General features: G+C 37.6%; 4 protein-coding genes across 8 annotated transcripts in view; 2 read left to right on the forward strand and 2 right to left on the reverse strand.

The window, feature by feature from the left end:
- sirt1 (sirtuin 1) overlaps positions 1-10,025 on the reverse strand; it is an 11,034-nt gene extending 1,009 nt beyond the window's left edge. The window contains exons 1-8 of the mRNA XM_081351747.1: positions 9,659-10,025; positions 8,493-8,609; positions 7,380-7,618; positions 7,135-7,287; positions 5,961-6,108; positions 5,794-5,873; positions 3,939-4,125; positions 749-1,636 (exon numbers count right to left, since the gene is read on the reverse strand). Of these exons, the coding sequence (XP_081207873.1) occupies positions 749-1,636; positions 3,939-4,125; positions 5,794-5,873; positions 5,961-6,108; positions 7,135-7,287; positions 7,380-7,618; positions 8,493-8,609; positions 9,659-9,902 (2,056 nt within the window). The 5' untranslated portion in view covers positions 9,903-10,025. The remainder of the gene's footprint in view (positions 1-748; positions 1,637-3,938; positions 4,126-5,793; positions 5,874-5,960; positions 6,109-7,134; positions 7,288-7,379; positions 7,619-8,492; positions 8,610-9,658) is intronic.
- dnajc12 (DnaJ (Hsp40) homolog, subfamily C, member 12) lies at positions 9,983-14,092 on the forward strand. Of its 2 annotated transcripts, XM_081351749.1 has the most exons (6): positions 9,983-10,052; positions 10,693-10,775; positions 11,130-11,208; positions 11,487-11,626; positions 13,203-13,326; positions 13,401-14,092. In XM_081351749.1, the coding sequence occupies exons 2-6, from the start codon at positions 10,698-10,700 to the stop codon at positions 13,481-13,483; spliced, it is 504 nt and encodes a 167-aa protein (XP_081207875.1). In that variant the 5' UTR covers positions 9,983-10,052; positions 10,693-10,697; the 3' UTR covers positions 13,484-14,092. The 2 variants fall into 2 exon arrangements, with proteins under 2 accessions (XP_081207875.1, XP_081207874.1); XM_081351748.1 differs by lacking the exon at positions 9,983-10,052 and having other exon boundaries at positions 10,660-10,775.
- A 458-nt stretch (positions 14,093-14,550) lies between these two features.
- cox5b2 (cytochrome c oxidase subunit 5B2) lies at positions 14,551-16,734 on the forward strand. Its single transcript, XM_081350631.1, has 4 exons — positions 14,551-14,750; positions 15,459-15,529; positions 15,625-15,724; positions 16,512-16,734. Exons 1-4 carry the CDS (start codon positions 14,654-14,656, stop codon positions 16,622-16,624), a joined length of 381 nt encoding a protein of 126 aa, XP_081206757.1. The 5' UTR covers positions 14,551-14,653; the 3' UTR covers positions 16,625-16,734.
- Positions 16,735-16,778: 44 nt separating this feature from the next.
- Positions 16,779-27,500, reverse strand: part of herc4 (HECT and RLD domain containing E3 ubiquitin protein ligase 4) — a 33,719-nt gene continuing 22,997 nt past the window's right edge. For 2 of the 4 annotated variants that reach the window (XM_081350630.1, XM_081350627.1), the window contains exons 16-24: positions 27,433-27,500; positions 27,182-27,355; positions 25,226-25,369; positions 23,695-23,861; positions 23,240-23,306; positions 23,059-23,141; positions 21,197-21,380; positions 20,973-21,075; positions 16,779-18,300 (exon numbers count right to left, since the gene is read on the reverse strand). The exon at positions 27,433-27,500 is cut by the window's right edge and continues 31 nt beyond it. In XM_081350630.1, coding sequence (XP_081206756.1) covers positions 18,092-18,300; positions 20,973-21,075; positions 21,197-21,380; positions 23,059-23,141; positions 23,240-23,306; positions 23,695-23,861; positions 25,226-25,369; positions 27,182-27,355; positions 27,433-27,500 — 1,199 coding nt within the window. In that variant the 3' untranslated portion in view covers positions 16,779-18,091. The remainder of the gene's footprint in view (positions 18,301-20,972; positions 21,076-21,196; positions 21,381-23,058; positions 23,142-23,239; positions 23,307-23,694; positions 23,862-25,225; positions 25,370-27,181; positions 27,356-27,432) is intronic. The other 2 variants (XM_081350628.1, XM_081350629.1) reach the window with 2 other exon arrangements.

Consider the following 27,500-nt stretch of genomic DNA (forward strand, 5'->3'; position numbering starts at 1 on the left):
ACACAAAATATAATATAAACAATGTAAATGTAAAACATACAAAAATATGATAAAATAACATTTATAATAAAAACAATATATTTGTATATACATTAAAAATACACTGTATAAAATAAAAAAATAATATAAAAATAAAATATTATTAATATAATTAATACAAAAATTATATAAAAAAGTTATAATAAAAAGCATAATATAAATATAATAAATAAAATAATATAAATTTGATTTATAATATAAATAAATGTATATAAATGTATCGCTCACTCTCTCTCTAGAGTTAAAATTATAGTAAATAAAAATGAGATTTTTTTTTGATAAAAGGTTTTAAAGACTTTTTTTGTGTAATTTGCACTAATAAATCGTCTATAATAGCAAAAACATTAAAAATTTATGTATGTACGTATATATATATATATATTATTCTTTTTTTTTTTACCTCCAAGTCATACATAAATAATATAAAAACAATATTTATAATAAAAAGTATAATATAAATCTAATAAAAAAAATAATATAACATTTATAATAAAAATAAATTTACACAAATGTATCTCTCACACTCTCTCTCTCTCTCTCTCTCTCTCTCTCTCTCTCTCTCTCTCTCTCTCGAGTTAAAATTATATAGTTTAGATTTTTTTTTTTGATAAAAGGTTTTAAAGACTTTTTTTGTGTAATTTACACCAATAAATCGTTCATAATAGCAGGAACATTTAAAAAATGTGTCATTTTTATTTATTTTTTATACCTCCGAGTCGTTTGCTGATGGGACTCTGGCAGATTCGGCTCCTCCAGCAGCGTCTCCGCACTTCCACACGTTGACGATCGTCTGTTTCTTCGACCTGCGTGTCGTCAGTAGCGTCCAGTGCTTCTGCTTTCCTACAGGGACTCGCCGGCTGTGGAGAACAAGCTTTTGGCTTGGAGTCCAACTCGCCCGTCTCAGTTTCCGGTAACGGCTCTGGACGAGGGCTTGTTCGTCTGGCTCCTGGAGAAGATGCCATCTCAGGGGACTTTTTGGGAGACAGTGAAGTTTGACAATCAGTGTGTGTGACGGGCTGAGGGTGATCGGTGTGTGTGACGGGCTGAGCATGATCGGTGTCTGTGACGGCCTGAGTGTGATCGGTGTGTGTGTCGGTCTGAGTGTGATCATTGTCTGTGACGGCCTGAGTGTGATCTGTGTGTGTGTCGGTCTGAGTGTGATCGTTGTCTGTGACGGCCTGAGCGTGATCGGTGTGTGTGACGGGCTGAGCATGATCGGTGTGTGTGTCGGGCTGAGCGTGATCTGTGTGTGTGTCGGGCTGAGTGTGATCGGTGTGTGTGACGGGCTGAGCGTGTTCGGTGTGTGTGTCGGCCTGAGTGTGATCGGTGTGTGTGACGGGCTGAGCGTGATCGGTGTGTGTGACGGCGTGATCGGTGTCTGAGGACGTGCTCTCAGTGTGTAACCGGGCGGCTGGTTTCTCTGTGATCTCGCTCAGGCGTGACGAGTCGTAGCACAGATCCTCAAAGTCGCCACCCAGACGATGGCAGAGTTCGTTCACAATCACGTCACAATCTCCGAGCAGCTCCACGTCGAAGTTCAGGTGCGGCAGCGGCTCGCGGTTTATCAGGACTTGAGGCACGTCATGAGGTATAGAGCCTGCAGAGAGACACGGGTTTAGAAAACGAACATAATTTCATTTTATGAAAGGGAAAATCATGGTAATACTATGGCATTACCATCAGGGTTTGAAATGAACACCCGCGGGTAAAAATCAACTGTGGCGAGTAACGCTGTCAAATAACGAGCCAATTCGGTGAGTTACTTATTATGTTTACTCACTTTTATGGGGAGGTTTGTGTAAGCCAAATCTGTGCAGATTTAGTGCAAATACTTGTGAGTCCTCATGATATATTAATTACAACGTATTATGGTGCGTTCACACCGAACGCGAATTGAGCGTCAAATTCACTTCTATCGCGTGTAGTTGGACGCTTAACACTTTGAATCTGGACGTGCGTATAAAGCGAGCGTTTGAAGCGAAATAGACGTGCGTTCGAGGCGAAATACCCTCCAGAGGCGTACCCAGTTTGGCAAGTTTCACCACTTGCTCCAGGAGCTGCGCCTGGATGGTTTTACCGACTTTCAGCGGTACTTCCGCCTGTCCCGCGCCCAGTTTGATGACCTGTTGTCCTGCATCAGAGGATCCCCTCGAGGATGCCCCCATTTATCACACACTTCAACATGTGACAGCAGCAAGCAGGCTCCAGATTTTTTAACTCGGACGTCAGACGTGAATTCGCTTCAAACGCGTGAATGCACAAAGCACCAAATAAAATCACTCACGCGTATCGCACCAGATGCTCAATTCACGTCTTTCGCACGAATGAGGCGAAATCGCGTCCATCGTGCCGCGCTAAATGTGTCTGTCGCGCCGCAGGACCTCCAGACGCGCGTCGACGCGTCTTTACATTGACTTAACATGGAAATCAATCGCTCCAGACGCTCAATTCGCGTTCGGTGTGAACGTAGACGCTGAATTCGCGTTCAGTGTAAATGCAGCGTAACACAGAATCGGCGCACATCTGGCTTACTTGAACATACGTCACTTCGTAACAAATAACAGTGCGCTTGTTCATTTGTATTGAAGCAATAGCGACCCCCCCAATACAGTAAAACTGCACATTTTAGAGTGGCCTTTTATTGTGGCCAGCCCTAAGGCACACCTGTGCAATAATCATGCTGTCTAATCAGCTAATCAAAATGGGGGCAAAAACAAAAGTGTTGCGTTTATAATTTTGTTCAGTGTATGTATATATATATATATATGGGGTAGTTAATCTGGTTAATTTCTTTTCCCTTCTATTTTTTTTGGCTAGTAGAAGTTCTGAATTGCCAACAACTTACAAATTTAGTAGCCAAATTGGCCGGTGATTAAAAAAGTTGATTTCAAACCCTGATTACCATGCTATATGATCAGAAAACCATGTAAATAAAATTAAAAGCTTAGAAAACAACACCGACGGCACTTACCAAAAAAGCAAAAAATACAAAAATATTATTATTATCTGCATGTGCATATTGAAATATAGAGCATGAAGAAGCAATACATTACATGAGTGTTTTTCTCCCACCACCCGTGTAAAAATCTCCGGCCAAATTGTCTACGTTTTTTTGACGAACACTAAGGTCGTGTGCTGATTTAATTGCCGTCCAAATCCACTGAGTTTACAAGAAGAGATCACTTAAAAAAATTCACTGTTTAAATCCTTTTTGATCACTGCCGAGCACCGTCCGTACGACAACTGTTGCGCTTCACTGTAATTTGCATGCATTATTTTAAAAGACGTACACTTTTATTACTGACAAGCTGGAAAGTATTTACAAGAACAATACTTCATCACCGCTCCACCTCAACGAACAAAAAGAAGAAAGAGAAAAAAAGCATGTAAATATTTGAAATGGGCCAATATTGTGGCAGCAGCAATATATGCAATACAATTTTAAAATATGTAGGGTATTATGCACAGCATTAAAAACACAAACCAGGCAGCTTTATTTTTATCTTATGTAAATAAGAGGCTGCATTAACTCGTTTCCGCCAATTTCCATATTTTTAAAATGACATCCTTTTGAGATAAAAAAACATTTCAAATATAGCTTCCTATTTTTAAAAATGAGATTTAAATAAAAAAATAGAACAATATTTTTCTATTATTAAATTAAATGCGGATTTATTTGTATTATTCCAAGCATATGACATATTTACAGCAGACAATCATGTGACTGACCACTGCTCGTAGGATTACAAAACTCGCTCCTCCACCGCCAATAAATCGCCATCCGAATGCATGAGTTTTATCACTGAGGCGCCATGCAAATTTATATTTACAGACGTTCACATGAGAAACAATTACTGTCCAAATAGGGAAATCAGAGAAAATCAAGAGATGGAACGTACTGGGTATAAGAGCCACTGGCCGCACTTTCAGCGAGGAGCCGATCACAATGAGAAGGTCCACCTCATCTTTATCCTGCTTCATGGCTCTGTGGAAAAATTCTGGAAGATTCTCGCCGAAGAAGACAATGTCTGGTTTCATGATGGCGTACGGGATATCTGACGGACACCTCGGACAGTGAGGAACAACCTGCAACAGATCAACACATTTTAAAGTGCTTTCTCGAATATTCCCTTGCATGCAGGGTGTGCTATAGATGTCTGTGAATGTAAAAGGTCTGCAAAGTTTTAAAGGGGTGGTTGATTATGATTTGACTTTTCTAACTTTAGTTAGTGTGTAATGTTGCTGTTTGAGCATAAACAACATCTGCAAAGTTACAACGCTCAAAGTTCAAAGCAAAGGGAGATATTTGCTTTTAAAGAAATGGCTTTTTAAGGTCTACAACAAACGGCTAGTAGAGACTACACCACATTCCTCCCGGGTTAGTGACATCACCAACTCTAGAATTTACATAAACCCCGCCCCCTGAACACGATTTATAGATTATCAAGACAGAATATGCTAATCAATGACTAGAAGATAACTACACATAAGCTACATAAATTCATCAACTAACCATTCAGAAATGTCCTGTTGCTTCTACATGTTGTCACTTCTTCTAGAGCAGGGGTGCCCAACCCTGCTCCTGCCGATCGACTGTCCTGCACAGTTCATCTCCAACCCTAATCAAACACACCTGTCTTTAATTTTCAAGCGATCCTGAAGACGTTAATTGGTTGCTTCAGGTGTGTTTGATTAGGGTTGGAGATAAACTGTGCAGGACAGTCGATCGGCAGGAGCAGGGTTGGGCACCCCTGTTCTAGAGTCTCTCCATCATTGTCTGACTTGAACATGAAAGGCTAAAAGTTTTTGAAAATTGTCAGTGCATGTGTGTGTGAGGTAAAAGAACACAAGCTGTTGAAGCTCCACCCTCTGTGCCGGGAGCAGCGGCTCATTTGCATTTAAAGGAACAGACACAAAACGGTGTGTTTTTGCTCACCCTCAAAAAGTCACAATTTTAACATGCTATATAAAAATATCTGTGGGGTATTTTGAGCTAAAATTTCACACACACACTCTGGGGACATCAGAGACTTATTCAACATCTTGTGAAAATGGCATTATACCACCCCTTTAAAGGTCAAAGTGCACAACGAATAAAGTTGCCTCAAAAAGTTGTCATTGTCTCATAAAAGAAAGAAGCGAGTCTGAACTGCTGAAACGAGTCGTCGGTAATTCCAGTCTCACTTCCCGTTACATACATGTAACAATGTAACAAATTTGCATAATGCCAGCCTATGGTCTTCATTGGCTGCCTGTGAACAGCGTCTGCTTTGCTCCGCCCTCAAACACTGTAGTTGCAGCTGAGACTGGAAGAGTTTAGTTTGTGTTCTTCATGTCGAGAACATGATTTTTTTCAGTGCTGCGAATCCTCGCTCTTTGCATGCACTTCAAAAGATGAGGACTCGTGCTGAAATTGATTCGGAAAAAACTTTTGTATCACTGTGTATTAAGTGCTGAAATTCAGATATGCTAATGGCTGTTTGGTTTCCGACATGCGCTGTAAGTGGTCGACCAATCACAACAGACTGGGCCGTTTGACCAATCACAGCAGAGCAGCTCTCGAAGAGGAGGGGCTTAGAGAAACTGAACGAACTGAACGAACCGTTTCAGACTCTTTGAGAAAAGAGCTGATGCTGCAATGTATATTATGAGAAAATTTGATGTTTTTTGACCTATTGTAGGAGACTCTAAAACAAAATTATGTGCCTTTAAAATAGCATAACAGGGGCACTTTAAATTTGCACTCAAATGTACCTGGTTGAATATATCCTCCCTTACGGCCTCACAATCAACCTTATGTTTGCAGACAAGACAGGAAGCAGTCGCAAAAGAACCTAAAACAAACAGTAACAGACAAAAGATAAATAAATAGACTAGATAAGGACAGAGTAATTAATGAGGTATCATGACAGCAGATATACCATGACACTGAATGATCTTCTGGATCCCGGCGACCTGCTCCAGTGTGTCGATGTTCTGAGTGTAGTTCCTCAGTAACCTTCCCTTCTTATCCAGCATTGATATGAACCTGTGACATGGAGACGGCTGGAACTGTCCTGGGTAGATTTCCTACAGGATAATGAAACAGGGCATGTTGTTATTTATCTCACAGGTGAATAATAGGAGAGATATCACTATGCTTCCACAGGTGATTAAATCACAGTAGTAAGGCCCTGTGAAAACCATTTTTATATTTTCCAAAAATTCATTTAAGTTTTTTCTAAATTAGTTTTTTTCCACTTGAGTTTTTCTGGATTCTGTTCTTTTTCCGTTTAGATTTTTTTGCACTCCATTTTAATGGTTTAATTAAATTTTAATAATCAAAAATCATTTCTAATCAACTGAACTCATAAAAACAACAATTTATATTTGAAAAAAAAAAAATCTTATTTCTGTGAAATGAATTGAAAAAATGTTGCCAATCAAATGATGGCATAAAACATCAATTTAATTTATCTTTTAATCATATAAAATAAAACACCTTTTTGTCAAAGTCCTACAAAACAGAGCTTTACTGTTAAAATTAAAAAGAAGAAAATGAATAATTCATTAAAAAATGTAGTTTTATTAACAATTTATTATTATTATTACGTGCTACTATTATTATTACATTGAGATGTAGTTAAATTCTACTGTACAACGGTAACATATTTCTGTCACAATTTCTTCAAGTTAAACCGAACTTTTATTTTGACGGGTTGCCGTGAAGTGGATTGAACTGGTCCTACAGTTGTTGCGTTACAAGTTTGTGTTTAAAAATTTAACTGAGGCATTGTGTAATTAAATATGCACTCAATTGCATACATTTCCAGAATGGAAATCTGAACACTGGATAAAGGCAGGTTCAAAATTCAAGTTCATTCTGTTGACATATTAGAGATATGTGCAACAGATATAGATAAAAAATAAGATTAAATGTGTATTTTGGATGTTTTCTTTCCACTAGTCTGAAAGAAGACATATTATGGAAGCAAAATAGACAATATATACTTTTGAATGAATTATTATTTTTTTTTCCTGTAGTGTCTTGCCTTATTTGAAATGCATGTTTTCCATTCTTGGCAGAAATGCAAATGAGAACACAGCGCATCAAACCTTGGCGAATTTGAAAAAAGGCCTGGGATCTCTTCTAAAGTAGTCTATGTCAAACATGGCTTGAGGATCAGGGAGATCAGGAAAATCCACAGCGAGTCTAGCGTATATTCCATCTCTAGAGCGAAAGTCAGGAATCCCGCAAGAAACGGACACCTGTGGACACAAAAGAGGAACACTTCAATGTTCAATATATTCAAATACAGAAAAGCGTTTCAGAGTAAAAAAAACAAAAAAAAAACACACACCCCAGCGCCGGTGAGCACGAGAACCTTCTTCCTCTCGTTCAGGAGTCGCACGACGTCCTCTAACGTGTTGATGTCTTTGTGTTTTTTCCTTTTGGGCGGTTCTGAGATGTTGATGATGATCTGCCACAGTGTCATGTCATCCAGATCCGGTGGAAGGACGGTTTCGGGAAGCAAATCTTTCAGAATGGCCCTCGGGTCAGTTCCTCTCATGATGTGCTGCTGAATGAACCGATACGACCCTGAAAGAAAACCATGCTTTCATTTCATTCACAAAACACTCGATTCTAGAGAAAATTAATGTGCAATCTGCACAATAAATATGTATATTTATTTGTATAATATAATAATGTTGGGGAAAGTTACTTTGAAAAGTAATGCATTACAATATTGCGTCACTCCCTTAAAAAGTAACTAATTGAGTTACTTAGTTACTTTTTTAGAAAAGCAATGCATTACGATACTTTTCTGTTATTTTTTTTCACCTGGGCTGTTTTTTTTTTTTATAATAAAAAAGTTATATTTTTGGGCAAATGTAAAGACCCTTTTACACCAAAAGTGAAATAAAATGCAAATTCACGCAAATTGATCAATAAAGTGAGATTAAATGCATAAAAATGTATGTTTTATTTAACATATTTAGTTATTGTAGGTTTGCAAAGTATTCTGATTCTGCATTTCACTGATTTTTTTTATTTTGAGGAATATTGAATCTTTTTTTGTGCAAGTGAGATGAGTAAATGCACGCTCTCATTTAGTCTAGAACTACAATAACCATCATTTTTACACACACACACACACACACTCCCACTCCCACACACACACCGCTGCACTTCGATTTGTCTCGACAAGTGGACAGGAGAGCTGTCAGTCAATAAATGGGAACTTATTTGAAAAAGTTACTCAGATATTTTGTTGTACATTTTTAAAAGTAATGCATTACTTTACTATTTAATTGAAAAAGTAATCTGATTACGTAACTCAAGTTACTTGTAATGAGTAACCCCAAACACTGCACATTAATCTTCAGTGTCTTAGTCCAGCCAGACGTTTGATTTAGAATAAACTTTCTTTATTTTCAGCTTGCAATATGCATCAGGCACTCATCAAACTTACCAATCTGTGGTTGAGGCGTCCAATCACTGGAGCTGGCGTGAGAAGAGCAGTCATCATCATCACGAAGAAGATCAGGTGACGTAAACCCATTGGGATGGACACCTTCGTCCATTAACGCTGCGTGCAAACCACACAAAACATGATCTCAGAATCATCTCTATTTATATGAGAGGAATAACAGCAGTTCTTTGACTTATATTAATAGTTTTGCTCAAATTTAATCATAACTACTCTATGCATAATTCATTTCAGATTTTTTTTTCATTCATTTATGTATTTAAACAAATAAGCAAGGTAATGCAATATTATGAGTAATATATAAACATGAAAATATGATCAATCTGTGCAGGAGTTACAGTTTCATTCATCAGCATGTTGCTTTATGAATCTGAATAGTATTTCAGGTGGTTTATTAAACTAATCAGTCCAAAAGAGAAGGCTATATTAAAGTGTCCAAATATATTTGAATAAAATATGGAAATAAATGTACAAAAAAAAAGTGTCCAATATTTATGGAGTTGACAAGACATGTCAAACAATTGACATATAGATAATAATAATAATAACAAAAAAGTATTGAATTAATAAAAGATGTAATTATATCAATAAAATAAATAATTACAATAAAATAATATCTAGGCCTAATAATAATATTGAAGTTATATTTATAATTAAATATTATATTTAATGAATTCATTTCATTAAATATATTTATTATATTTAATTAGTAATTAGTTAGTTAAAAACAATCAAATTATGTATTTATATAATTTCAATAATTATTGTAAGTATATATATATATATATATATATATATAATAGTTAATTAGTGAATAGTTAATTGATGATAATAATAATACAAAAAATATTTAATTAAGAAACATTAAAATTTATATAAAATATATCAATAATATCAATTCAATACAATCTAATAATTAATTAAATTATATAAACAACTAAATATAGTAATAATAATAGTAATAACAATAATCACTTAAGTTGCCATTACATTACTTAATATTAAAAACCCCACAAACGTAAAAATAGGGTAAAACTGTGTGAACACCCAGTAAAACATGTCTGTTATCTTATCATGACAGATTAAAAAACACTCCTAAAATAACCAATAAATGGAATTAATGTATAAAGAATGTAACGCTGTTGTACCGGAGAGCTCGGGTTCTGGTTCGGCGGTGAGTCCGGGTTCAGTGCGCTTGTTGTTGTTGTTGTTGAGTGAGGCCTGCCGGGACTCGTCCATCAGCGCCGGTTCCGCCTCCACCGGCTCGGTTCCACCAGCATCGCGTTGTTCAGAATCACCGGGCGGATCCCGGAGCCTCGGTCTCTTCAGAACCGGCCCTTCCAGCTCAGCGGCGTCGGCGGGTTCGGCCCGTTTAGTTTCGCCGTCCGCCATCTTCGCCAGGAGTGAGTGAGTGGAGGAGGGGCGCGACGGAACGAGCGGGAGGACCTTCCGGTAATTGTGTGACGTCACGAGCCGATGGACCGTAGAGCCGCTAGTGCGCGACGCTGCGCGGGTCCGTACAGACTACAGAGCACGTGAAATGTAATTTATTCTGTTATAATTTGCTTTTCAAATTATTTTTTATTTTTTTATTTATGTTATTATTATGTTGTTTACGATATGCTGCTTGGTCTTATTGTTAACGTGTTTAAAAATGATAACATGTTAATGAAATGATTTAATAAAGTAAAAAAAAAAGACTAGAGCACGTGACTGTCCCACAGTAACAAACGCTTCAGTTTAAAGTAGTTTCTTGGCATAATTGTGTTTTTGGGCATTATTTCAACCCAATACAAGTACCATGGTATTTGAATTACGTCAAATATACCATGGTATTATTAAAACGGAACATGTCCAAATACCATGGTATTATTTAAGCAGAACATGTCCAAATACCATGCTATTATTTGTTACTTTTAGAGCAATTCAATCAACATCTGTGTGCAAAATTTTTAAGATACGTATATAAAGTCTGTATACATAAAAAGTCAATTTGTTGATTTAAATCAGAAGTTTGGTATTTTAGTATGAGTCATCGTCTCTGTCACGAAGGCCATTTAAATGCCCTGCTACCGTAAAGTTCCAAATACTTGCGCGCATGCGCGCTCAGTCGACCGCCACAGGCTGACTGAGGGACACATTCACGCGAGTTTACGGTAATGCGTGTTGTGGTTGAGTGTAGGAGGCATGGAGGCGATACTGAACTGCAGAACGGAGGATTTGGAGGATTATTATGGGCTGCTCGGCTGTGATGAACTGTCAACGGTAATCACACAAGTTTCAAGAACTTATGATAGTTCTTTTAGGGGTTGTGTTTTTATTATTTCTGCTAGTTTATTACGGCATCTTAAAGGACAACGATTATTATTTTAATCGCAACTGCTACATATACATATCGGTGTTATTAATCCGTCGTAAGCCATGTGAAAAGATTTGGTAATTGCATTAATGTGCAATTATGAGAGTTGGCACATCTGATGATAACAGCCTGTTGCTTGTGTGACAGAGACTGTGACATCATCAGTCATCATCATAATAGTTGATTAAATAGCTGGAAAATGCACAGATTTTTACAGAATCATATGCTAGTAATAAATAATATGCATTTCTCTCACACAGCCTGAACAGATTGTCAATGAGTTTAAAGTGAGAGCCCTGGCCTGCCACCCTGACAAACACCCGGAGAACCCTAACGCAGGTACAGACATATTTTTTGTGAAAATGTTATTTTCTTTCAGAGAAACTGAGACGTATAGTACCACCCCCAAAATTAATAATACTATGCTACTTTGATGTACACTATATTAATGATTACCATATTCATGCATGCATTAATTAGTTGCAATGCATTTTGTCCACAACAGTCGCATTTGTTGATTGATTTAGGATTTCTAATTTATAATGTAAAGCCAAATATTGAGCTGTAATTGTGAACGAGTATATGAATCTGCTGTTTTTGGTGATTTCTACTTGCAGTGGAGGAGTTCCAGAAGTTACACAAAGCTAAAGAGATTCTCACAGATGAGAAGAAAAGAAAGAGTTATGATCTCTGGCTCAGAAGTCGAATCGCAATCCCTTTCAGCCAATGGCAAGCGCTCAGCGACTCGGTTAAAACTGTGAGTGTTAGCCCTGCTTTAAAGAAAATCACAATAACAGTGCATTATATCATGCAACTGGTATATTACAGTAGTCAACATCTGAAGTGGATCTAAAAAAGGTCATCAAAGTTGATGAAAGGTTTTGATCCTCTTCAAATGTTGACTACTGTATAATAACAATACATTTAATTATAGTTTTTGTTTATATTTGCTTTGATAACATTTTCACAAGACATTTTCAAAACGTTTAGGAAAAAATCCAAACTGATCCCACTTGAAACAAAGCTGGTTATTCTGTCAAAACCTGATCTCAAGCTTTCATTATAGTTGTACATATTTTCATTCTACATAATCATCGTTTCAAACACAAGATTATTGTAAAATGCTATGAGAACATCTGGTTTAATCACCGAAACACAGCGATATGATCTTTCAATTTAGTACCTTTAACAATCAGTTCATTCAACAGCAAACGATGCAAGATACATGTTTCAAATCACTCTTGTGCTAAAAATAATGACTGTAATCCAGGCTACAGAGGCTACATTAGAAAATACACTTACTGTAATGTCAAATGCAGTATTTGATACCATCTGTCTCCCTTTTACTGATCTCTGATCAGTCTGATGTTACAGTCATTGACTGTTTCCTCTTCCTTACACTCTGTCCATCCCACACACACACGCACGCGCACACACACACACACACACACACGCACGCACGCACACACACACACTCTCTCTCTCACACACACACTCACTAACACACTCACTCACTCAATCACTTACACACTCACTAACACACTCACTCTCTCACTCTCTCACTCACTCACTCACTCACTCACTCACTCACTTACTCACTCAATCACTAACACACTCACTAACACACTCACTCTCTCACTCTCTCACTCACTCACTCACTCACTCACTCACTCACTCACTCACTCACTCACTCACTTACTCACTCAATCACTAACACACTCACTAACACACTCACTCTCTCACTCTCTCACTCACTCTCTCACTCACTCACTCACTCACTCAATCACTAACACACTCACTAACACACTCACTCTCTCACTCTCTCACTCACTCACTCACTCACTCACTCACTCTCTCACTCACTCACTCACTCACTCACTCACTCACTCACTCACTCAATCACTAACACACTCACTCACTCACTCACTCACTCACTCACTCACTCTCACACACTCACACACACACACACACACACACACACACACACACACACACACACACACACACACACACACACACACACACACACACACACAGTTCCGTTGGATTAAAAATTAGACAATGTATTGAACTGAACATGAAAAGATGCAGATCAAAAGGCAATTTCTCAAGTTCTGTAGTTTCTGTAGATGAAACACTTATTTTGTGTTGTGAAAAGGATACTGTGTGATTGTGTGTATTGTGCTAACACATTGAAAATATGATGAAATGTTCTTAAAAGGTGCACTTTTGATGATCTGTTGTGATATTAGCACTAAGCAATGTACAGATTGCTTGTGAAGATTTTGCCAAAGCAATTAAAAGAAACGAATGTGTCTCCAAAACGCCGTCAGTCAATGCATTGGGCCGTGAGGATGAAGAAAGAGCCGATGCTCGAGGACAAAGAAGATCCAGATCCAGTGAACGTGAGGAATGAAAGCGCAGAGGAGAAACCCTCTGAAACAGCACTGCCGTCAGGTGACACACTCATTCCTCTCTTACTCTAGTTAATGGTTTCCCTGGGGATTTACCGTAGTGTTTCTCTCCCACAGGAGACTGTCGGCACCACAGGTTTCGCTGGGCTGGTGAAGCTCCCTCAGGCCTTTTACTGAAGTTCAGGAACTATGAAATATAAATGCAGATTTTCTGATGTTCTGTTGCTTCCGTGTGAGTGCATGTGTTTTGCATAGAGAGTCATCAGTGTCAGAACTGACCAATCATTAACTCTGCTTCACCATTTATGGCATAACATGGACTTGATTCAGTTGTTTGTTTTGTAGGATGACAATATATGTTGATATTAGTGATCACTGTATATGCCTTAAATGTCTTGTCAGAATTGTTTACTGATTGTTGAAGTATAAGTAAAACAAAGTTATATATTTAATTCATATATGACCCATTCAATTATATGAAATATAATTGCATTCAATTAATAATTGTAACAACATATGAGTCATGAGTGTCTTGTAAAAAAAAAAAGCCACTTTTGTAGTCATATTTTTTTATTTTTCAGCATTTTGAGGCAAATATGTGTGTATTTGAGTAAAGGTATGTGCTTTTGTGGCCACTTACATTCCGAGTGTTTATATAGGCTGTGTGTGTGTACGTGTGTGGGTGTGTGTGTGGGTGTGTGTGTGTGTGTGTGTGTGTGTGTGTGTGTGTAAACTTCAGTATTGTACGTAATTGTCAGTCAATTTGTCAAATTCTGCAAAAATAAAACAACCTATTGTGTAATAGGACAAATATTGAAGTCAATATTATTGATAGATAGATAGATAGATAGATAGATAGATAGATAGATAGATAGATAGATAGATAGATAGATAGATAGATAGATAGATAGATAGATAGATAGATAGATAGATAGATAGAAAGGAAAGGGAAAGTATCCTATAAACATCTATTAAGTTTCTACTAATTTGAGTTTATCCAATAGAATCTTGTTTGATTCTTAAAAGATTTTTTTATTTTATTTTAATTATTACTTATTTTAAGACCGGTTTCAAATTATGATATAATTTCAAATTGGAATATCGTAAATTAAATTATAGCTTTTTATTTAGTGTGTTGGTTTTCCCTTACGGAAATAAAGGCAGTCGGAACAGATTTTACTTTTATTTTTACTGTCCTCTCCAGTTACACCTGTCCGCTCTTCCCGTTCACTCATTGGTCAAAGTCCAGCGGTTCTTCTCTCTGATTGGCCAATCCTCTGTGTCAATCATTTTATTGACTTTCACGGACACTACTTCACTTACTGCAGCGGGAGCGCGCGCGCACTGAAGTCTGGAAGTTTAAAGTCAAGATGGCAAGTAAAATCCTCCTGAGAGCCTGTCGACTGACTCTGATGGGAAGACAAAATGTTTTAATGAAAACACCTCAACGTGCGATGGCCGGGAAAGGTAAGTGGCATTTAAGAATTTATCGTTTCTTTATAGAAATTATGATTTGAATTTGCTCGCGATAAATTCTACTGATATAACTTTTGCACGTGTAATACTAAAGCAACATGCTGTTAGTTTCTCAGTTTTTTTGAATGAGTGACATTAGTATAGAAAGACAGAACGGACATATGAAATCTCCTGTTAATATCCTGAGAAGATGAAAAGATATGTGAAAGTAGCGTTAAACAAGCTCGATATTTCTTGAATCAATAACGTAGTGACTCGTATGATTTATAAGGAGAGATTATAATCAAGGTCATTAGTTCTTTATGTTGTGAAGGGCCTTGCTCTGGCCTTTCTTGGCACAAAACTCATGTTCGTGTGCCAGTTATTCTGGATAATGGCGCACAGCAATCTAACTGAGCGTCTCTTCAGTTACCCGGAATCTGGCGACACCTAGTGGACAAATGCTGTAATCTCACTCCCAAAACAAGTGTAAAGTAAAAACATTGGGGGGGAAATATGTTTATTTAATATATAAACATATAATATATATCTATATTTATTACATATAATAATTATCTTTATTTTATTTACAATTAAATAATTTGTTTCACCTTGTGGTGGTCATTTAGCAGTCAAAGCAGAGTTTTTTGTCTCTCCTGGACTGTTTATTGTATATTAAATAGCACTGTCTCACCACCAGTAAGGGTTTCTGTTCTCCAGGTATTCCCACAGATGATGAACAGGCTGCGGGGCTGGAGAGACGCATCCTGCAGGCGCTGAAAAAGGGCCAGGTAAAATATAGATGACATTTTTTGTTTGACCGTAAGATTTGGTGAGTGTTTGGTGTTCATTTTGAACCACATGTCGTGCTTGATCTGTTCTACAGGATCCATACAGCATATTAAAACCAAAGGAATACACTGGATCCAAAGATGACCCTCATATTGTTCCAAGCATCAATAACAAACGGCTGGTTGGCTGCATCTGTAAGACACACACACACACACACACACGCACATATACACACACACACACACACACACACACACACACATATATATTTTATCTATCTCACACACACACACACACACACACACACACACACACACACACACATATATATATTTTATTTATCTATCTATCTATCTATCTACATACACACACACACACATATATAAACACACAGTCACACACAAGCGAACATACATGAAAGCACGCTCGCACACTCGCATGCACACACACACACACACACATATATATATACACACATATACACAAGCACGCATATATACATGCACGCACAAGCACGCACACACACACATTTTATCTATCTATCTATCTATCTATCTACATACATACACACACATATTTTATCTATCTATCTATCTATCTATCTATCTATCTATACATACATGTACAAACACACACACACACACACACACACACACACACACACACACACACACACACACACACACACACACACACACACACACACACACACACACACACACACACACACACACACACACACACACACACACACACACCCCCATGCACACACCCCCATGCACACACACACACGCACACACACACACACACACACACACACACACACACACACACACACACACACACACACGTGCTACTGCACTTCACTAAGTTGTTGGATTTGATGGAACTTACAAGCTATAAATGAGACTATGCAAAAGCATAATGATTTATTTCCAAGGCAGACTGTCCTGATAAAGGCGTCTCTCTTGTGTTGTGAAGGTGAGGAGGACAACACCGCGATCGTGTGGTTCTGGCTTCACGAGGGGAACGCTCAGCGCTGCCCGTCCTGCGGCTCGCACTACAAACTGGTCCATCACGAGCTCCCACACTGATCTGAAGCTCCCGACACACACACACCTGCACTTCTGCACCGCAGTGCCTTTGCCAAACATGTACAGGACTCACTAATAAAACAAGCTAACACAATAAAGGACTTTAATGAGTTTGTTGCACTGGAATGTGGAGAAAAAAAAAATCACAACATCAAAACTAGAAAATATTGTGTTTATTTACAATTTACAAACACAAGAAAATGTCAGCATTTGTTTCATTGCTTCCACATATTCTTCAAAACACACACACACACACACACACACACACACACACACACACACACACACACACACACAAAATGGCACAGCAACTAGTAGCGCATACACACACACTCGTGTGTGACGAGTGTTTTAAGAGTTTTAACTTGAACGTCCTGCACCATGAACGAGTGCATTAACCCAACTCACTTATTTTTATTGGTCATTTATTATTACTCTGAATTATTACATTTTTAAATCACGCAAACTTCTTAACATCCGTTAGCCTTAGCATGTCCACTCCCGCATATGATGAGCATTATAACAGTGATGAAGATGAACACATTCAGACACGCTCCGGCACCTGATATCAGATTTTGGTACTTACTCAATCTCTGAAAACAAAAAAATAAGTCTCAAAAACAATCTGTGTTAGTTTTTAGTTAAGGCATGTGTCACAAAAAGTGGTGTAAGATCCAAGTCATTTAGAATAAAATCATACTCTATATAATTATAAATCAAAACATAAAAACAGGCTTTGTAGTGTTACTGGTAGCACTGTACTATAAGGTAATACACGTGAAACTCGAAACATTAGAATATCCTGCAAAAGTTTGTGCATTTCAGTAACTCAAATTAAAAGGTGAAACATATATTTAGTATATATAACTATATAAACACATGCATGATTATACTATGCCGACATTTCTGCATTTAAAATCTTTTTTTTTATTATTGATTTCATGTAATATTCAATTTTTTGTTTATCAAAATAATTATCAAAATGATAACTTTTGCATGATATTCTAACTTTTCGAGTTTCACCTGTATACGCTAATATTAGTTAATATCATTAACGGTAAGGTAACACATGTAATCTCTACATACACTAATACATTTTTAGCAGTAAATGTAATAGTAAATGCATGTTAACAGTAGCTGAACGGACAATGAATAGTGTATTTCTAAATGAACGAATTCTGTTAGTTGTTTATGATGCTAATGTTAGCGTATTGAACCTTATTGTAAGTGTTACGGGTTAAAAAAGAAAAAAGAAGTGCTTTCCAGCACACGAACGTCACCCAAACCGAGCGAGTAACAAAATGCTGATATACAAACACTGTTGACATGTTTCAGTCCCTCTGCGATGCTGTATTTGCAGATTTGATTCTTTATTTCAGTAACTGATGATTATTTCAGATGCATGATCAATCAAACGTCTCTATGCTAGTTTCAGAAGCAGCGTTGAGCCGTGTGTGTACCTGCGCCTCACACCAGGTTGAAGCCCTGGTTGTGTTCGATGGCCTGCAGCAGCTTCTCTCGGAGCGTGTCTCTGCAGGTGTACTTGGGCAGATCCAGCAGGTTGAAGCATGTGTGCGCTACAGGGAAATACTGCGGTCCTCCGCCCGTGGGCTGGATCACCAGCGCCAGGCTCTTCATGCCCATGATGGGGATCCGGTCGCTGCCCGTCACGAACACTGGAGGAAACCACAGGAAGACGCCGTCAAATACACACACACTGAGAGACAATCTTTTTTTTTTTTTTTTTTTTTCACTTTAAAAAAATTTTTATGTCGTGCAAAAGTTCATGTATCTCAGTAATTCAACTTAAAAGGTGAAACTAATATATTATATAATATAATGTATATTAATATATATAATTTTGATGATTATGGCTTACAACTTATGCAAACCCCACATTCAAAATCTCAGAAATTTTGAAAACATCCATAAGCTGAAAGCCATAATCATCCAAATTATAACAAATAAAGGCGTGGAATATCTCACTTTGCATGTAATGAGTCTATATAATATATTAGTTTCACCTTTTAAGTTGAATTACTGAAATAAATAAACTTTTGCACGATATTCTAATTTTTCGAGTTTCACCTGTATTTTTTACATATCCCCTACATTTTAATATTTCACTCCTTTGTTATCCTCATTGGGATTGTTTCATGTTTGTAAAGCAGTTTATGGTGTCATTAAGCCTTAGAAGGCAAATATATCACTAAGATCCTCAAAAGTACGTCTTAAATCCAGGGGTGACCGTGCTTTAACTGTTGCTGGTCCCAGATTATACCCTTTTTTTGTTAGATCTTCCCCAACATTAAATATTTGTAGGTTTCTTCTTAAGTCTCGCTTGTTCTCTCTTGCATTTTAAATCACTCTTTATATGGGTGTTGTGCTTTTTTATTGATTATCTTGTTGTTTTGATTTAGATCATTTGTAATGTACAGCACTTTGGAGCTACTGTGTGGCCTGGAAGGTGCTTTATAAATAAATAAATACAAATAGACATGTAGGAAAAAAAAAAAAAAAAGAGAGAAAAAAGGGGGGAGATCAGAAGACAGGAGGAGCCAAGACTTACCCAATTTAAAAGGAACAATTATTGATATAAAAATGTACAGATATCCCCAATAAAGTAACAAATACGCCTGAGAGCGATTCTGAAGAACATGTTAGGTGTGTTTCATCCTGATACACTAGTTTAGTGACAGTTAACTCTATCACTAGGGTTGCCAACTTCAGCAAAGGAAAGTAAGGGACAATCTTGATTCTTCATAGGAAAATAATGGGACACAAAATATTTTTAACATAGTCAAGTATGTATAATTGAATTCTAAAAAGATTTCAAAGGTTGAAATCATATTCAGGTTGGGTATATGCACAACTAGACGGTCATATGTGACCCTGGATCCCAAAACCAGTCACATGTCGCACGGGTATATCTGTGGCAATAACGAACAAAACATTGTATGGGTCAAAATTATCGATTTTTCTTTTATGCCAAAAATCATTAGGATATTAAGTAAAGATCATGTTCCATGAAGATATTTTGTAAATTTCCTACCGTAAATATATAAAACATGTATTTTTGTGAGTGAATGCAGCACAATCGCCAACATAAATGCACATCTTTAAAGGAGATTTTCTCAATGTTTCGATTTTTTGCACCCTCAGATTCCAGATCTTCAATAGTTGTATCTCAGCCACATAGATTTGGTCATCTCCTAACAAACCATACATCAATGGAAAGCTTATTTATTCAGCTTTCAGGTGATGTATAAATCTCAATTTGACTGGTTTAACCAGACCCATGTGACTGGTTTTGTGGTCCAGGGTCACACATGGCGTATGCCTGCATGCACATACGAGACTACACAAACTCTGCTCCATATGGGTTTAATTCTGAACACTACTTTGACTTTGTTGTCTTACACGGAACGCTTGTCAACCTTGAGAACTGAGGTTTGATTCCACCACAACAACACAAGACTGTGTAACACAATAATACTGCACATTTGCAACAGGTTGACCAGGTTTGTACATGCATGTAATTGTGTTTCTGTCCTTATTGCAATACACTACGGGTGAATAGGGATACATATTTTACTATATTTACTTACCCAGCTGATTAATCATAGTTCATTAATACTTTTTTTTTGTATTACAAGTTTTCTGAAATAATGTTTAAACATGCAAATGAAGCATTATCTCATGCGCTAATTTACAATGCATACACTTCCAGAAAGGAAATCTGAACATTGGATAAAGCAAAAATTATATTCTTGTTTGCTTGTTTTTTGACATATGTGACCCTGGACCACAAAAACAGTCACATGGGTCAATTTTTTTTAAATTCAGATGTATACATCATATGAAAGCTGAATAAATAAGCTTTCCATTGATGTATGTTTGTTAGGATAGGACAATATTTGGCCGATACAACTATTGAAGATCTGGAATCTGAGGGTGCAAAAAAATCGAAACATTGAAAAAAATCTCCTTTAAAGTTGTGTATTTATGTTGTTGATTGTGCAGCATTCACTCACAAAAATAAATGTTTTATATATTTACAGTAGGAAATTTACAAAATATCTTCATGGAACATGATCTTAATATCCTAATGATTTTTGGCATAAAAGAAAAATCGATAATTTTGACCCATAAATTGTATTGTTGGCCATTGCCACAAATATACCCGTGCGACTCGAGACTGGTTTTGGGATCCAGGGTCACATATTAGAGACTATCCAGAACAAGATTCCGGATTTCTTTCTCTTTATCTCTCCAGAACTCAGAAAATACGGTAATGAAAGATGTGTTGAGGACTGTGTAAATCTAAACTCAAAGATGAATCACTTACGCAGGAACTGTTTCTTCTTCTCCAAAGGCAGCTCGTGAAACACTTCCCAGAAGATCTTGATGGTGGGGTGATCCGCCCAGTACTCGTTCTTATACTCCGTGCTCTGAGAATCAATACACACACACACACATCAAGTTAATATACAACAGCATCAAAACACTTCCAAACACATACAATTGAAATTGTTCAAGCACAAAAACAGCAGGAGTCCCACTAATTTTTACCTTCTCTAATTCCTTCCAGTCGTAATTGGTGTTTCCTATGACCATGGCCTGCAGTTCGCTGGGCTGGAAGAGCTCCAGGACTTTCCCTCCACACACTTTGTGAAATCCAGCGTGGAAAGCACTGAACTGAGGAGCCACGGAGGTGTTGAATATATAATTAACGTACGCCTTGACAAACTCCTGCCTGGTAAGGTTGAGAATAGGTTATTTAATACATATTAATCAATTCGTTAATACGTTCACTTTAAACATTCTATGGACTATAAGTAACTTTGCAACTACGGCCCTGTTTACACCTGGTGTTAAGATCTATTTTGGTCGATCGGATCTCAAGTGGGCGACGCTATATACAGGCGTAAAATGCTTTGAGCTTGTCCACTTTCAACCACTTCCAGAGGTAGTTGGAAACACATTCGACCGGATTGCTTTTGTAGTGTAAACGCTCATGTGATCGAATGTGTTCAAACAGACACAACAGACGCTTGCTCTCTGACTACTGACTTAAAGGGTTAGTTCATCCAAAATGAAAGTTCTGTCAGTAATTACTCTCCCTCATGTTGTTCAACCCCGTAAGACCTTCGTTCATCTTCAGAACACAAATTAAGATATTTTTGATTAAATCTGAGAGCTGTCTCACTCCTCCATAGGCTTCTCTGTTATTGAAACTTGCCGGCCCAGAAAGTTAGTAAAGACAGTGTTTAAAATAGTCAATATTTAGTAGTGAGCCTCTGTTCTGACGCACAACCCAGAAGCGCTGCGCTGTTACACAACATGAACTCACTCAGAGAAACACAGAAGAAAATGAAGAGTTGAATAAAGTCGTTATTTGTGTTTTTTTGCGCACAAAAAGTATTCCCGTCGCTTGATAATCTTAAGGTTGAGCCACTGTAGTCACTTGGACTATTTTAACAATGTCTTTACTAACTTTCTGGACCGGCAGATATCAATTACCCATCAGCCTATGGAGGAGTGAGACAGCTCTCAGATTTAATCAAAAATATCTTAATTTGTGTTCTGAAGATGAACGAAAGTCTTACGGGGTTGAACAACATGAGGGAGAGTAATTACTGACAGAACTTTCATTTTTGGCTGAACTAACCCTTTAATGCATAAACATTATGGGAAGAGCGCAAGACCGACAGGATTTAAAGTTTGTCGGCTGGAGACCCAAGTTTGGTTTGAAGATTAAAACATGCCAAGCACAATGTTCTCTCACCATTCCTGATTTCTAACACACACTCACAGTGTTCAGCTGGTCTGGAGGCTGTCAGAGCAGAAATAAATCTGCTCTCCGTATGTTTTCCTTTATTTCGTCCATTAGATCTTTCAAAAGATCTGAAAAAGCCCATACATTTACCCGTCCATAGACTCTCCCCTCAAAGAAATCAGGACAGAAGTGTTTGAAAGTGGACAAAAGAGGCGGATTAAAACACCAGGTGTAAACGGGAGAGTGTCTCCCTCGTCTACTTGTGATCAGATCGGCCAAAACGCATCTAAACACCAGCTGTAAACAGGGCCTACATGTCAACTAGCAGTCATTAGAGTATTACTAGACTGTATATCTGCTAACTCTTTATTGTGATGCTCCTCGACAGACATTCTACTAACTATAAGTAACTTTGCAACTACATGTCAACTTAATCTACTAATCTGAACCCTAAAATCAAACCGCAACCAAACAGTCTGCTAATACTCTAATGGGAGTTAGTTGACATGTAGTTGCAAAGTTACTTATAGTTAGTAGAATGTCTAGTGGACTATTGAAATAAAGTGCGACCAAATACAGGAATTCATATGTGAATTATGTGAGTTAATAACAGTCAATAGTCCCAATGATCGTGGTGAGAATGTAAATATAATACCTGTTGGATTTGTTGACGCTGATGTCCGTCCCGTTGGGTATCAGCTCTAACACCTCTGTGGCACCAAAGTTTTCCTCTGTGATCTGTAATTATAAGAACAACTGTATTTGCATTTTTATTTTAAATGAAGGAATTGTTTAAAATGACATTACATGCAAACAACACTTTAACTTGTTCTTACTGTGAAATTCAGGCAGTAGGTTTCCTCCAAATCATCCTCCGTGTAATCCAGCAGCTGCTGAAGACTCCTGAGGATCCACAGAGAAAACATCACATCTACACTAAAAACACCCCTACATTCCCTAAAAGGGGTCATATCATTCATTTTTCAAGATTATCATGTAACCTCTATCTTCTAAGGCCTCTAAATAATTAATTATAATTGATTATAATGTTCCACCCCTTTCTGACCCTTAAACTTAATACATTTTTACCGAACAGCTCCTCAAACACACACGTTTCTGAACACAGGAAATGTGCCATTGATGTTATTGTGTCTAAATGATGGTTTATGTCCACAATGTGTATCACAGTACATTAAACATCTCAAACCGTCAAAGATAGTTTGATTGTTCATGATATGAGCTCTCAAACCTAAAAAGAAGCACAAAATCAAAGCGCCAGCTGAGAACGAACCTTCCTACGTCAGGCATGAGCTCCTTCAGGTCCTCTAGAGTGGGCTCTTTCTTCAGGAGTTTCTTGTACAGCGCTAGCGGGAAGTTCAGCTCCACTATAGTGAGGTTATAGATGGCCAATCCACAAATGACCCCAATCAGGTGGAACAAGTCGATGTCTTCAAACGTCTGCAGTAAAGCATGAGTGAGATCATCCTCATCTTACACTACAGTCGCTTCATCAGTGGCAGATCTGATATTACCAAGTGAGTGAGATATGAATGAATGATATCATTTTATTTTTAATGATTATATTTCCTATGTATATTCTTTAGAAATTTTGAATGATGATTCTTCTAATCATGTTTTTTCTAATTAATGTATTTTACATATAAAGTAGTTGTACTTTTATAAATGTGAGGTCTAATGTTTCCCAACGTACTTTAAAGTCAATATTTACATGAATATGGTATTTCTTTGTTTAAAAACTGGCTGTAGTAAATTAGTGTATGTACATTTAATAATCTATCTATCAATTCATCCATCCATCCATCCATCCAAATATCTATCCATCCATCCAAATATCTATCCATCCATCCATCCATCCAAATATCTATCCATCCATCCATCCATCCATCCATCCATCCATCCATCCATCCATCCATCCATCCATCCAAATATCCATCCATCCATTTATCCATCCAAATATCCATCCATCCAAATATCCATTTATCCATCCAAATATCCATCCATCCAAATATCCATCCATCCATCCATCCAAATATCCATCCATCCATCCATCCATCCATCCATCCATCCAAATATCCATCCATCCATTTATCCATCCAAATATCCATCCATCCATCCATCCATCCAAATATCCATTTATCCATCCAAATATCCATCCATCCAAATATCCATTTATCCATCCAAATATCCATTTATCCATCCAAATATCCATCCATCCAAATATCCATCCATCCATCCAAATATCCATCCATCCATCCATCCATCCAAATATCCATTTATCCATCCAAATATCCATCCATCCAAATATCCATCCATCCAAATATCCATCCATCCATCCATCCATTTATCCATCCAAATATCCATCCATCCATCCATCCATCCATCCATCCAAATATCCATCCATCCAAATATCCATCCATCCATCCATCCATCCATCCATCCATCCATCCATCCATCCATCCAAATATCTATCCATCCATCCATCCATCCATCCATCCATCCATCCATCCATCCATCCAAATATCCATCCAAATATCCATCCATCCATCAATCCATCCAACAATCCGTTTACATTATGATGTATGAAGAATACAACTTGTTTTGTCTGATTTACTTCAATATACATGTATTATAAGAATAAAGGTGAACGTGTTTCAGAAGTAATACAGTAAAGAATCTATAAATGAGATCAAGTGCGTGATATCGAAAACGTTTTGTCTTTGCACTTCTGCTTTTTCATGGCCTTTAAATAAAGACTTTTGACGATTTTTTCTCAAAGGACATAGCACGCTTTCTTACTATACCTTGTGAGCGAACCAGATGAGTCTGGACTCCTCGTAGTATCTAAACATGCCATATTTAGGGTCTAAGAGTTCTTTCATTATGAGCAGGAAGAACTCTTTTCTCACGCCGCCAGCGTCCACGGCCTCCTCTCCAACAAAGATCACCTGCAGAATAATAGCATTAAAAACCGCAGCAGTAGCAATAGAGACCAAGCGCATTTAGGCCACGCCCACACCGGGGGGTCAATCCAATCGTCTCCATTGCCTTTGTATTGTTTGAAGCTGCCTTCTTGTCCTCCTTGTAACAAAAAACAAAACAATGTCTAAAAGCGGCTTTGTGACCGGGTGTACAGCAAACAAGCTAAGAAACCCACAACTACGTTTTTATAAACTGCCGACCCCAAAAACGAGAATGATATAGAAAATGAGCTCCATTTTGTTTTCTATTGTCCATTTTATTGTGAACAGCATGATTTTTTGTTTTGTAAGATAAAATCAGAGATTGATTTGGTAAATATGGATAATGCTCAAAGATTGAGATGGCTGTTCACGTGAAACATATAAACTAGCCAATTATCTTGAGAAAGCATGGGAGAAGAGGAAAAAAGCTCTATATCGAGATGATCTGTAGATGAGGATTTGTTTGTATATGGTGTGTGTGTGTGTGTGTATATACGTGTATGTGTATTAGGGGTGGAACGGTACATGTATTCGTATTGAACCGAAACGGTACGGGCGTCACGGTTCGGTGCATAAATTTACACGGAGAATACACGGTATAAAAATAAATAAAACTCGCGTGCAAATTAATTAATGTAATGCGGAACTACTGTTAGATACGCGGGTTCTTTAAGGACACCTAATCTGTAACTCCGCCTTAGCTCTGAAGTGAGAGAGAGAGAGAGAGAGAGAGAGAGAGATCGAAAATTCGCAAAGTGTTTACTTATATTTGTGTGCGTGTGTGCGGCGCGGGCGCGATCGAACAGTGGAAACATAAAAACATACTCCGTCATTTTGTTTATACAGGACATCATTCAAACTGCAAAATGTTTAAGTTACTGTTAATTTAAATTTTAAGGAAAACAAATATATTAATCTGAAATGTAGCAAATAAATTTTTAATTCATTCAGGTACAATTACCAAACATATCTCAAGGTCTTTTTATTAATTTAACTAATAAACTAATTATATAAAACTATTGTCAGTGCACTACAAATAAACTGGTTCTATTCCTTTACTTTATTAATAAAACTTATTTAAAAAATACAAGGCTTAAGACATTTATTTTCCTTTGGTGGAAGACATGCACAAGCCTTCTGCATTTTTGTTGTGCTTTTCCCTCCATTGTACCGAACTCGTACCGAACCGCGATGTCTGAACCGAGGTATGAACCGAACCGTGACTTCTGTGTACCGTTCCACCCCTAATGTGTATGTATACATGTGTGTATGTATATATTTGTATTCATGTATTTCCCCGAATGATTTGTATAGGCGACCGGAAGATGTTTGCTAAATAAGTTTGTGGTGTCTTGTAATACCATGTGGGATGGGCCAAATGTTTGGCATGACACAGAAATAAAATTTAACAAACTAACTAACTAATTAACTATAAAAAACCTGACATTTAGATATGACTTACCAGTGACAAATTGCTTACTGCACACGTAATGTATTTTTAGGGCATAGTGAGTGTCAGGATCCCACAATTTACCCATTCTTCCAGCTGATGCTTCACGTCTTATTGCCTGTATCCACTTTTGTGTCCTTAAACGCTAATTTTTTTGGGGTCGACATCTTAGTTTCTTAGCTTGTTTGCTGTCACATAGCAGCTTTTAGACATTGTTTTGTTTTTTGTTATAAGTAAAAAATGACAAGGAGACAGCTTCGCGCAATACAAAGTCAATGGAGACGGTTGGATCGTGGTTTTCAGATTATAATGTATGAAGACACACAGATTAAGGCAAACTTGTTTACCTTGAGCGGCTTCTTGTAATCAACGTTTTTGGACTTCCTCAGAACCTCCATGGAGTCTCCGACCACGTTTTCTCGGCGTACGATGAGTATGAGGCAGGGGTTTACGGACTCCACTCCTCCGCCAGAGAGGAACAGCGAGTGCAAGTTCTGTCTCTGAGCCTGGTCCACGGCTATCTGATCACACACAGCACTGTGAGCGCACTAGAGTAAACCATGATGTCGAATCTTCAGATGCGGCAGAGCTCTCTCACCTGCATCTGGATCACGGCATCAGTCTGGAGGAGCGTCGTCTTCGCCTGAGCGTCAAAAACAAACGGGT

Source organism: Scardinius erythrophthalmus (genome assembly GCF_964197995.2).
Source record: "Scardinius erythrophthalmus genome assembly, chromosome: 21".
NCBI lineage: Eukaryota > Metazoa > Chordata > Actinopteri > Cypriniformes > Leuciscidae > Scardinius > Scardinius erythrophthalmus.

Coding starts and splice junctions, on each gene's coding strand:
- dnajc12 (XM_081351749.1), top strand. CDS start 10,698: ATGGAGGCGATACTGAACTGCAGAACGGAGGATTTGGAGGATTATTAT. Junction 10,776..11,129: donor GCTGTGATGAACTGTCAACG/GTAATCACACAA, acceptor TCTCTCACACAG/CCTGAACAGATTGTCAATGA. Junction 11,627..13,202: donor TCAGCGACTCGGTTAAAACT/GTGAGTGTTAGC, acceptor AAACGCCGTCAG/TCAATGCATTGGGCCGTGAG.
- cox5b2 (XM_081350631.1), top strand. CDS start 14,654: ATGGCAAGTAAAATCCTCCTGAGAGCCTGTCGACTGACTCTGATGGGA. Junction 14,751..15,458: donor ACGTGCGATGGCCGGGAAAG/GTAAGTGGCATT, acceptor TCTGTTCTCCAG/GTATTCCCACAGATGATGAA. Junction 15,530..15,624: donor AGGCGCTGAAAAAGGGCCAG/GTAAAATATAGA, acceptor TCTGTTCTACAG/GATCCATACAGCATATTAAA.